An 11,506-nucleotide genomic window follows, 5' to 3' on the forward strand; every position below is an offset into this window, starting at 1 on the left:
CTGCGGTCCCTGTGGTTACCGACAAGACTAAGCTTCGACAGCGCCTGCGTGCCATGCCAGCCAAGCCGGGGAAACGAGGACGCGAAGGAGCCCTGCGGCTTTTGATACGGTGTTGGTTAAAACGGACGGAGGTGACAGTAATGGCCATGCCATAGGCACGGCTCTTCACGGTGCGTATATTCCATTGCCAGGCTCGTACTTGATTGCCGACATGTCTTTCGTGAGGGTAGGACTGCGCGTCGCACAGCTGCGTGTTATATTCCGTCTACCGGAACATTTACAATACCGCCGGGGACGACATGCAACCCTCCTTGCGTACGTCGAATGGTTTACACCATTCACTGCCCGGGATCCGACATTACAGATGCATTGGGTTTCTCGTTCAACGCGCGGCGGGAGACCCAATGCTGAGGTTATTGAACTTTCGCATGTTATAGGAGGATGTCATCTCGTACCTAAGTTTGGTACAGAGATCAGCCCTCGGTGGACATCCGAGAATGTGTTGGAAGATTGTAAGACATTCCTTGTTAATAGATATATAGATATTCGGACATTCTTCCTCCTGCAACCCCCTGCTTGACATTCTCTGTATATCTACCCATCATGTAATTATACTCAATATCTTTCTACTGGTTCGGAAACGTGCCCTGCAGCAAGGTGGCAAAAATTATGCGACATGTGCGAATCGAACCTACGTTGACTATGTGTCCCTATGGCGCGTGCCGCCTGCTATCAATGTCTATCCTGTCTATACCGCACTATGTGGCTAGGGTCCTCCTATGCCGCAGAACGCGTTTCCTGATGTTGAGGCCTTCTCCTTCCGTGCCTCTGCTACCAGTCGGAGCCTCTCCCGTTCTTCATCAAACTGACCCTTCTCAACAAACAGCACAGCAGTCCCGACAATGCCATCACTCCGGGCAGCACGCCCAAACCGCTGCCAGAGGGTATTGATATCACAGGTAGCTCGCCATTGGACAATGAGTGTTATATCTGGTAGATCTAGCCCCTGTTATGTCGTTAACAATGTGTCACAAGGGTATCATGGTTTCGTACCATGCCAAATGAGTCCGTAACACAAAGGCCCCATAAATCACTTTCCCTCAATGCTTCATATTCATCTTCCCGGTATTCAGGGCTCATAACTGAGTGGAAGTATTTGATTTTACTCCGGAGCTCTTCTGGCAGGCGACTCCTTAGATACTTCACTGCCTCCTCCGTGTCCTTTCTATCATCGAAAAATATTAGGAATTTGGGGGGCAGCATATCTGTGGGCTGGAAGTTATCCGGGATCAGGAAGGCAAGATCCCGATAAGAGTTGGCAGGGTGCTCCATTCGGTGCACTGCCAGGTGTATATCCGGACGGTCATTGGAGCGTCGGATGTACTCCGTCTCGCCCCGCCGTAACTGCAGAATCTCTGCAACATCTTGTAGAACAGGTTCTGGTAAGGTAGCAGATGCTACAAGGAACGGGATAGTTCCCGGGATCAAATACCGGAGGCTTCCGATATACTTGAACTGCTCTCGGAAGTCGCTCCACTGGCTGACACAGTGTGCCTCATCAAAGACCACATACAGTAGTCTTGAGGTGAAGCTCGGAACTTTCCACAAGCGCTCGAAACGGCCGCCTTCCTGCATAATGACCTCCGGGTTGGCTACTATAACCTGATATCTACCCTCCTCAATTTCCTGGAAAAAATAGATCAGGTCTCAGATTCATGTATATAATACCACACTGCTTACCTGGAAAGTCTTTGCTGTTGCAGTCTTAGCTTCAATGGCTACCCCTTTCAGTCCCGCATCCTCAAGTAGTTGTACATTTTGTCGGCCTAGTAGATTCAGGGGGGATACAACAATAATACATCTATCCTCTCCATCGGCCATAGCCATAAGAAGGGGAGTCCAGAATGCCAGTGTTTTACCGAAACCCGTAGCCGCTACTGCTACAACATCCTTTCTTCGTTCTCGTATCGCCTGCGCCACCTTCACTTGGAAGAGACAAGCGCGCTTTCGGAACTTCTGTTCAGTCAGGTCCCGGATCTTCTTTATGGACCATTTCGTTTGCGACGATGAAGGCATCAGATTCACGTAATGATGTAGCAGGCAGTAAGAACACAGAGCTTGAGCCTCGAGGAAGTGAACAGTCACGCAAGCGTTGCAACCGCCATTTTGGGAAGGCGACTAAGCTGGAATAAATGGTTGGTTTATTGGTTGCGCTGGCTCGTTAGGTAAGCCTCGGGCATGCCTCGGGGAGCCATTTGGGCCAGCCGTCTCAGAGCGTTCTCTTCCTCTTAGTTGCCTTCCTGTTATAGTAGTTGACTTATGTAATGCACTAATAATAAACATAGAGTCCCACGCCCTAGTAGAGGAGGAACGAGGACGCGGAGACGGATGGTTATAGGAGCCTGCAGTTCGACCTGAATTTGGCTTTGATTTCAATGATTTGCGACTTGCGGGAAATGCCCATTTAATCTCTAGGGATTTTGTAAGCCCGTGACGACCTGCCGTGACTATCACGATTCTATGTTACCCGTTATGTTACCCGTTATAGGAATCCCTTTACCCGATTCGAATGCGTTGACAGACTATATAATGCGGACCACTGCAGTCCTTGGAGAACTTTCTCTTGGACCCAACTACGACGTCCTCTCTCTCCAACGCCGTCGCTCACGATGAGGGACGATGACTGTATTCCGCGTCGTTCGATTAGTCCGAGGGGAGCTGCGAGGAGTTACAGAGTTGTTGATAGTACGTCGGCCATCAGTATTATATGTGGCATATAGTCGCTAAACTTGGTAGCAGTGTTGACAACATTCCTGCTTACGTAGATGTGCATACTTTGTCGTCGATTCCAAGTGCAGTTTTCTAGGCCATTAATGACTGTTCAGACATGCTGACGGTGCGTCGCGCTTCACGGGTAATAAGATATGGCATATAGTCGTCCAATCGACTTGAATGTTATGGCAGGGCTGTCGACACCTCTTAAAATGGCTAAAGAGGCATTTGATTGGATATATGCGGTTCGTTGATGTCCTCTGCCATGCACCTTCGGATTGCCAGATGAGGGGCCGGGTCATGACCGCGATAGTGCGTCCCATAAGCATCATCTAACGCATATAGTCGCTGAGTCGCGTATCACATGAGCCAGATCTTCTATGGAATGCCCATGTTTTGTCGTCCAGGCCAAGGGCTAGTTGCTCGATTTTTAATGACTGTTCAGACATGCTGACGGAGCGTTGCATTATTAGCATATAGTCGGTGACTCTCATTGCTCGGTCGGCGACACCTTTCCTGCTATGCGTAGGTGTTGGCTTCGATGCCAATGAGCAGTTATTCCGGTCTCTACGTCGCAGCTACCTGGCGTTCGGAGTTTTTTGACCGACGCAGAACGTTTGAGCATTTAGCGACGCCTCTTCCCATCGGTGCAGTTGCCAGTAAGCTCGCCACATGACATTGCTTGATTAATTTGCCTATTGCGGCCTAGGTCTCCGCATCATCTGCAACCGGTCTACAATGCTCTGGTACGTTACACATACCCAGTGTGCACCAGGGAAAGACTGTCGCAGGCGTGGTCCATCGCTGAGTAAGTGGCGACTCGTTGACGCCACATTCCCTGACCAATTCTCGAAAGGGTACGCTGCTTTCACAATCACTATCACATTTCTCACCCACGTCAGAGACGAGCGCGAGATGGCTTAAAGATTGCCTTTCTGGAAATTCTTTGACGGTCGATCACGGTCCTGATTCACGGTCCTGTCCCGTCATGTATCACAAGTGTAATGAAGAATGCACCTCCCCCTCAACTATCACAACAATGATGTCGTTTGCGGCCGAACAACGGCTGGGGGACATAAGCACGACCACAAACGACCAAGTCGAATCACTGCGCATGCTCTGGCCAAGCTCTGGCGGTCAACAGTTCTCTATGGCGGTGCGTCCGATCGCTGGATCTCACGACCAATCGCAACACGTCATTTATTTGGTTCCTGACTGTTATATCGGGTGCAGTGCTCGTGCGGATGGTTTCCCAGCTGCAATCGAAACAAGTGGATGTCGCCCAAATCTTCAACAAAAAGTGCTCTATAATCTGACGAAACAGCCCCCTCACAATCCTACGGCTCGCTTTGGAGCCTCCGGTTCGTCTCCAGCCATTCCAAAGGTTCCCGGCGAAAGGGCGATCCCGTCAATTCGGCGGGAATACAAACTGAATGGGGAAATGGACCAGTCTGGGCGGTGGAGCAACCGGCGGCTGCGGGACCGCAACCGCGGCTTCGTGCGCACCGCCTGCTAAATTATACCGGCCCATACACACCCATCAGCCACTCGGGCCACCGTTGTCGCATAGCGGGCCATGCCCCTCAGCCTGCAGCGGTTCTGCTAGCCGTCGTCCCTAACCGCCTTGCCTTCCGCCGTTCCCTGCTCTCCCACCGTCGGCACTGGATAGCGGGGCGCGATGGCTTTCATGGGCTTCCGGACGAGATCGCGCAGGGACTCGACTACTTTAGAGTCGGGCACGGCAGTCGATCCTTCACCTTCTTCATCACACCCCATGAATACGCTCAAGACAATGCAAAACACTTCCTCGCGTTCAGAGTTCGAGGACGGACGGGCGGTCGCGACCACGCGCGCGGACAGAGTACGGGACTTTGTCGGGTCCCCAGCTGGTGCTGGGGACGACTCAGAGAAACTGCCGATGCCCGTGCTGCAGAGCGCGATGTCCTCCTCCGCGAGGCGGAGGCACAAGAAGGCGAGAATAGAGGGCGGGCTGCGGGTGCACTGGGACCGGTTCAGGAAGCGCATGGGCACGGGCACGGCGCCGTCGACCTCGGAGATACCAGACGAGAGCGGGACGGACAGCAGCGCGCGGCCTGGCGCGCGCTTTGCGAACGCGGAGGAGCTCGACGAGGTCGACGAGGTGGTTGTCGACCGTGAGTGGGCCGGCCGGGACCTCAAGACGTCCATCACGCAGTCGGACGGCCAGGAGAACAGCCGGGAGAAGTCCGGGGGCGGCGGGGGCGCACAGGGTACGAACACGGACATGGACAGTATCATCTGGTATTCGGACGGGTTCTGGGCGATTTGCACGCCGCTGATAATTCTGCGATGGCGACTCTGGCCCGCAGTCAAGAATTTCTTCTGGGTGCACTTTGACGATCCGAAGAGCGAGAACCACTACCGGAAAGAGCTGTGGTTTACTAGGAAGGTACGTCGAGCTTCACAAGTCCTCGTCTGCCAGTCTCTTACACGTAACGCCAGTCGCTCGCCCTTTGGTCCGCTGTTTTCTTCGTTGCAACATGGGTTATCGGCACCGCGTTCATCCCGAAACCAATAGTACTCATGGACAAGATCTTCTACTATGCTATCGTTCCGGCGTTGACAGCTCCTCTGGTTTTCTTTGTCATGTATGACTTTCCTCGTGATCGACCGGTGTTCTACCAGTTTTGGCTGCTGTGTGCTACCTGGATGTGGTACGTATCCTGTCACAGAAGGTCGCGATGCTTAATTGGCTTACACTTGTGTATAGGGCGATATATCAAGTCTTGTTCATGTCAGTTTGCCTCCCGAATGCTGATTTCTTACCAAGCCTAACAAATCGGTAACCCTTAGGTACATGTGTGGCTTCTACAGGGAAGATCCAGACTGGCTGTTCACGTGCGGACAAAAGGATTTTGTCGGCACTTTCTAGTACGCGTTCTGCTCCGCGTTGCTTACAGGATCCTGACTTGCATATTTCAGTTACGCCTCTGGCCTCCCGACCATTGCATTGTTCGGTCTCAAACAAGATAGGCTACCCGCCCTCATCGGTGCTATTATATTCTTCGTGATGTGAGTATTTTCCCGGATTCTTGGAGAGTTGCGATGTTGATTTTTGCTGTTCAGTTCGAATGCCCTCATTGAGCCTTTGCATCGGAGTTGGGAACGAAGTACGACCATCTTTCGACTATTCGCGCCGCCTCCGGGCGCACCCTCTACCGCGTGTATTGTCATCAGTACTGAATTCTTTTTTGGTGCTTTCCTACAGATCTCTTGAACTTCATAGTCTTTTATGGTTTCTTGCTGTATGTGCACTTTATGCGCGAAAACGTGAGTGCATTTCGGATACTCTCTGCATCTCATCCTAAGATACAATACTACAGGCTGAACGCAGACTGTACACACTGCGCGACCAGCTCAAGATACAATTCCGAGCTACGCAAAAGGCGCAGGTGAATGAGAGCAAGGCAGCAGATTCCAAGCGCCGTCTGACTTCGTGAGTACTGGCTATGTCGCACTGCTGAAGCTTCTCTCACCATTGTGCTCTTAAGTTATGTCTTCCACGAGGTTCGCGTCCCGCTGAACACCGCGCTGTTGGCGGTGCAGAATATGGAAGCCGCCGGTGTCGTGGCTAAGGATCAGGAAGTCGAGTTCAGGGCGCTGGAGGCGAGTCTAACAATGATGTCGAAAGGTGCGTCTCGCCGGAGAATTCAGTTTCCGTCGCTCACACGCGTTTGTTCCGAAGTCTTGAACGACGTTCTCGATTTGTGAGTATATGTCCTCCGTCCTCATATGAATACCAGCTCACGATTCCTTCTAGTAACCGCTTGGACAGCGGGAGATTCGAGTCGGTGTCAAAGGTGAGATAGCGACGTTTTACCCCTTGTTACAACATGCATATTGACGATTCACATAGCCATACGCGTTCCACCAAGTGATGAGGTCTCTTCTCAATCCTATCAAGCTTGCGACCAATGCGCGCAAGCTCGAGCTTGTCTCGGATTTCGACAAGTCAATAGACGAGGTGTGTCTCGGCCGTTTGTTTATCAGAACACGTCTCATACTATGCTGTGCAGATTGCTATGCGCGCATTAAACGAGGCGATCGGCGAGAAGCAAGTCGATCCCATGACCCAGTTGCTGCTGGAGCAGGCCGAAGGCGATGGGATCGTAGTTGGAGATGAGATGCGCCTGCGCCAGATCATAACCAACCTAGTCAGGTGAGTGTGAGATGTATAGGCTTCGCTCGTGCTCCCTCACAAGGGATGTGATTACAGTAACGCCTGCAAGTTCACTCCGGAGGGCGGCACCGTCAGTATCACCACGAAACTGGTTCTCCCGGGTAATTCTCTAAGTCTATACCGGGCCGCCACGCCCACGTCGAACCTCCACCATGGCGCCAGATCCAATGAGCAGTGGATCAAGTCTGAAATGCTCGGAGATGATGCTACCCAGCATGTATTGTCTGCGCAGCACCTCAGTCAACATGAGCAGAATGTTCCAAAGGAGCCCATTGATTGGATTGTTGTGAGAATTGAGGTGCAGGATACTGGATTCGGGATACCACCGAAGGAAATGGTCGAAAGCAAGCTGTTTTGTGAGTCTATTGGCACTTTAGCTTTCCGCGTTTAGAGGCTGACAAGGGCTCGAAAGCTGCCTTCAATCAAACCGAGCAAGGTCGACAACAGGGTGGTAAAGGCACCGGGCTTGGGCTGGCTCTGGTACGGCAGATTGTCAAGCGCAGCGGCGGACGACTTGGCGTGAAGTCAAAGGTTAACGAGGGGTCGACGTTCTGGGTCGAGCTGCGTAAGTTACTTCCAAACTCTTGCTTATCATAGGTTAACTTGTTTTGTCACAGCACTGGGAATTGGGAGGAAGGCATTGCCTGAGCTCACACCCACAACTTCGCTGCGCGGAAGTCAGCACAAGGTTAGACATTTTGGAACTTCACCTGGCAGCGACAAGTCAACTCCCCCAATCGACATCGAGTCAGACCCTGTCATCTCCCCGACTCGAAGAGCCATGGCCGCGATACAGAATATCACGGAACCGGGCAATCTCGCCGCTTTGATATTGGCCAGCCACGTCGAGAAAGCGGATACTTCCGTTGGCTCTTCGGAGGAGTCCTTGGATGATCTTGACCCGCCGTCTGCCCATGCGCCTCCGACACCGGACTCGCCTCTCTATCAACGGGAGTTGAAGCTGGAGAAAGAGAAGGAGGCAGAATCGAGCCCTCCCGTACGACCTGGGCCAATGCCCCTTACAGAGTCTAAGCCGTCCAGCGAGAAAGAGGGCGACTCTGGAGCTACAGTCGGCGTGCCTTCTGAGAAAACTATCAAGCCGGCGTCACCAAAGTCGGAGAGGGAAAAGATTACGCCCGACCTCCCCGTCCTGGTCGTCGATGACGACCCGTTAACGCGCTCGCTGATGAAACGGATGCTGACTCGGCTGGGGTGTAATGTCTCGACCGCTGAGAACGGAGAGATGGCGTTGAAGATGATCAATGGCGGTCGGCCGTTGTCGCTCGTCCCTACACCTATGCCCACCCCGTCGTCGGAGAACACTGCGGCCAGTTATGGGTTGGCGGGAGATGCGCGGGCGACTCCCGAGGAGCCGCACAGTCGATATGCAATTGTATTCTTGGACAACCAGATGCCAGTCCTATCGGGCGTGGACGCAGTCAGGAGGCTGCGCCAGTGTGGAAGGCGCGACCTGGTCGTTGGAGTGACGGGTAACGCGCTGCTGAGCGATCAGCAGGAATATCTCGAGGCTGGGGTTGACCAGTAAGTCATTGTTTATGTCGTTTTACGGTCGTAGCTAATCTTGGAACCCGCCAGCGTACTGACGAAGCCTGTTCGAGAGGCTAGTTTGAAGACGATGCTGGTGCTCGCGGATGAGCGCCGGAAACGGACGTTGTCGCCAACCGATGTGCCAGAAGAGTCTCCATGACAAGAGACGAACCCTTAATTTTCTTTCCATCGATTTAATGACAATGACCCCCCACGCATATTCATTCTTTTTGGGCAGTTTGGGAAATAGACGCCATATATACACCTTAGTAGTAGTATTTATCATACCTAGTTCTCCTTAACACACACACACCGCATTAATACCCTTCATACACACTCCATGTATTCACACCATTTGTATCCGTACACGCCATACACGATGCCACCTTTTGATACCAACGCATCCGAGCTATCTTGTCCTTGTGAGTTACCCCTCCCCTTGGAGTGGATCTCTACAAAGGTGAGTTTTTTTCGGCAGGGACATCAGGTTGAGTGCTTGCTAGAGAGGATCCTGGGTTCGGATCATCTGCGACCATCCGATTGAAGCGTAGGACGCCGCGCGAGTTAAGTACTTGAACCTTAAGAATTGAAGTGTGGCAGTCGGCACAGGGTATAATTTTGGAGTTGCATACTGCTTATTACTGAACTACCAAGGCTGTATGTAAACTGGGGTATGAATGCCGTGGACGCCGAGATGGACCTGCTCTTTTGTTAAATATGCGGCTCGGAGGCCCGAAGCAAGGAGGAGAGCCAGGAAATGTAACATGCCCAAACGTTGAATTCTCTTCAACAATATGCGAGCTAATTTTTACTTGTTAACGTTTGGGCGTCTTACGCTTGCAGTAGAGTGCACTGGTGTGTTCATTTACTTGAGCGCTGATACTAAATCTACTCCCTTCAAAAATCAGCCTGTTCCTTACAATTTATATGTCGGAAAAATCAGAAAAGCATGATATTGCTATACAATGCCAGATAATGGACTGATAAGTCAATCAGGTTTGAGGAGAGTTATCGGGTTCAGAAATGATCGAAAAGCGCGTATAAGCCTCCGTCAGGCTGATCAGGCCTGACGGGGGTTACAAGCCATTATAAGGCATGATAAGCCCGGATAAGGCCATGGGTCCCAGAAATGAGAAAAAGAGGAGCCTTTCACGCCACCCGATGGTCATCGACACCACTATCTAAGACGTCACTTTAATACAGGTACTTGGACTTTGATTCGAACGAGCGGCCTTGAGTTGAACGATGATTATATATGTAAAGACTAACGATATAACTACTACACTACGCAACAATAGCTGTGTGAGTCTCACATTGGTATATATATATCATACATACTGCCTTACCGGGCGACTCGTAATTACCGTCGTTCGCGCTCACGTCCTCTGACGTACGGCTCTTGTAGATTTCGCCATAACTTTAGACTTAGACTATAATGCTACCGTAGTCAACATGCCACCTTTAAAATACTCAATCCGTGTAAAGGCTACGACCGTATTTCAAGATGTTTCCGACGTACAGGATCTACTACAGAATTCCTGTGATATTACAGCACCACCAGAAGCCCCTACCTAATCCAAACCTGACAACACCTGATAAGGGCTTATCAGCCTTGAAACATAACATTATAATGCCTGATCAGTCCGTCAGGTTCTGTCAGGGCTTATCAGTCTTTTCCAGATTTTCCGACATACAGACCTCATTTCTCTTCCTACTGCCGTACGATACAGAATTGGTCGGTGGCGTGAAGTAACTGAGCAACCCTGTGGCGGTATGTGAGAGAATGTACGGTGCACTTGGGAGGCATTCGGCGCTGCGCGGCACGCCAGGTCCGATTCCTCACATATAAAAGTCTATGGTAAACCCACGGCAGGGACTCTACAAGCAGGGAAATAATCTTTCTTGCTCCCCGGGCGCTGCGCGGCATCAACAATGCTCATAGTTATTTCATCTTGACCTGAATGATACTGAATGATATCAACTTCTAACTCTCAAGTTGGCGGCCTGCCGGTGTGGTCAGAGTCATCGATCCATCAGATACTTGGTGTCAAGCTTTACAGTTACATATATCTGAGGAATAGATAACAAGTGCCTTCTTTGCTGCCCTAGGGTGGCATTCCGCCACCCTCGATTAGTGTTACTGTAGAGTCAGTGTACTGTATACAGCATGTTTTCAACACTGTGATAGCTTGTACCGTAGGCAACAGGATGCTTACGATTAGGCAGCCGGGGGATGCCTGACAGTGCCACCCTACATATTTGGAATTAATTTCCATCACACAAACGGTAATCCTCGACATACAGTGGCGTGCGAAAGTAATGCACCACCACTTTCCGACCAGTATTTCCTCTTGGTGTAAACACATAGTTTGTAGTATTCTTGAAGCTCTACCAGATAGAACCACAATCATGGCGATCAGAATAGATCTGCTCTTTCTGCAGCAGAAACAATATTTGTAGTCAAAATTTATCTCCTCATAGAGACACCACAGACTTCCATACATTGCATGGCTAAAATCTTCAGGAAAATCTGTATATTTTAGAATCTGGAATCATAGAAATTGACTACACCATTGTGGAGATATGAGGTCAGAAAGTTGGGATTTTGGTGTAATATTTCTGAGTTTTACACCTAGACCCCCTACTTTCTGGCCCTGTATCTCCACAACGGTGTAGTCAATCAGGGTCATTCTGGTATCAAAATTGCACAGTGTTTTTGCCTCTTTCAGATGGTCATAACCGCTAGTCTATCGGGACTCTCAGTAAAAGTTGAAAATTGGGGTCTTTGATGTAGAGCCTCTCCCTCCTGATAGGGGCACCTACATCACTCCATAGTACTGCCATATTGTTGCCCAGAAGGAGGGCTAAAAGTTTACTTTTTACACCGAAGAGAATGGTCAAGTGGTTGCAGAGATATACATTTATCTTGGGTGGTGCATTACTTTCGCACGCCACTGTAAGGGGTAA

The 11,506-nt window shown here is 50.7% G+C and overlaps 4 protein-coding genes across 4 annotated transcripts; 2 read left to right on the forward strand and 2 right to left on the reverse strand.

Annotated features, from left to right (window-relative positions):
- Nucleotides 1-310: 310 nt before the first annotated feature.
- GLOTRDRAFT_19326 (uncharacterized protein) lies at nucleotides 311-508 on the forward strand (the record flags this gene model as incomplete). Its single annotated transcript, XM_007868412.1, has 1 exon — nucleotides 311-508. A coding segment is annotated over one exon (198 nt), but the record flags the coding sequence as incomplete, so codon positions are not given.
- A 258-nt stretch (nucleotides 509-766) lies between these two features.
- On the reverse strand, nucleotides 767-2,076 carry GLOTRDRAFT_43440 (P-loop containing nucleoside triphosphate hydrolase protein; the record flags this gene model as incomplete). The annotated part of the gene is made up of 3 exons (XM_007868489.1): nucleotides 767-1,006; nucleotides 1,054-1,686; nucleotides 1,741-2,076. 3 exons carry the CDS (start codon nucleotides 2,074-2,076, stop codon nucleotides 767-769), a joined length of 1,209 nt encoding a protein of 402 aa, XP_007866680.1.
- Nucleotides 2,077-4,279: 2,203 nt separating this feature from the next.
- Nucleotides 4,280-4,671, reverse strand: GLOTRDRAFT_111443 (uncharacterized protein). Its single transcript, XM_007868908.1, has one exon. The coding sequence runs from the start codon at nucleotides 4,546-4,548 to the stop codon at nucleotides 4,375-4,377; it is 174 nt and encodes a 57-aa protein (XP_007867099.1). The 5' UTR covers nucleotides 4,549-4,671; the 3' UTR covers nucleotides 4,280-4,374.
- A 7-nt stretch (nucleotides 4,672-4,678) lies between these two features.
- On the forward strand, nucleotides 4,679-8,941 carry GLOTRDRAFT_111444 (uncharacterized protein). Its single transcript, XM_007868909.1, has 17 exons — nucleotides 4,679-5,200; nucleotides 5,254-5,465; nucleotides 5,522-5,545; nucleotides 5,605-5,682; nucleotides 5,734-5,823; nucleotides 5,878-5,921; nucleotides 6,020-6,081; nucleotides 6,135-6,247; nucleotides 6,303-6,442; nucleotides 6,497-6,518; nucleotides 6,572-6,611; nucleotides 6,668-6,775; nucleotides 6,828-6,970; nucleotides 7,028-7,347; nucleotides 7,404-7,556; nucleotides 7,609-8,533; nucleotides 8,588-8,941. The coding sequence occupies exons 1-17, from the start codon at nucleotides 4,691-4,693 to the stop codon at nucleotides 8,697-8,699; spliced, it is 3,096 nt and encodes a 1,031-aa protein (XP_007867100.1). The 5' UTR covers nucleotides 4,679-4,690; the 3' UTR covers nucleotides 8,700-8,941.
- Nucleotides 8,942-11,506: the final 2,565 nt, after the last annotated feature.

This window comes from Gloeophyllum trabeum (genome assembly GCF_000344685.1).
Source record: "Gloeophyllum trabeum ATCC 11539 unplaced genomic scaffold GLOTRscaffold_00008, whole genome shotgun sequence".
NCBI lineage: Eukaryota > Fungi > Basidiomycota > Agaricomycetes > Gloeophyllales > Gloeophyllaceae > Gloeophyllum > Gloeophyllum trabeum.

Bases quoted from the DNA above. Each gene is read 5' to 3' on its own strand.
- GLOTRDRAFT_111444 (XM_007868909.1), top strand. From the start codon at position 4,691: ATGCCCGTGCTGCAGAGCGCGATGTCCTCCTCCGCGAGGCGGAGGCAC. The intron at 6,612-6,667 runs GTGAGATAGCGA...CGATTCACATAG, and splicing joins GATTCGAGTCGGTGTCAAAG to CCATACGCGTTCCACCAAGT. The intron at 8,534-8,587 runs GTAAGTCATTGT...GGAACCCGCCAG, and splicing joins CTCGAGGCTGGGGTTGACCA to CGTACTGACGAAGCCTGTTC.
- GLOTRDRAFT_111443 (XM_007868908.1), bottom strand. From the start codon at position 4,548: ATGGGGTGTGATGAAGAAGGTGAAGGATCGACTGCCGTGCCCGACTCT.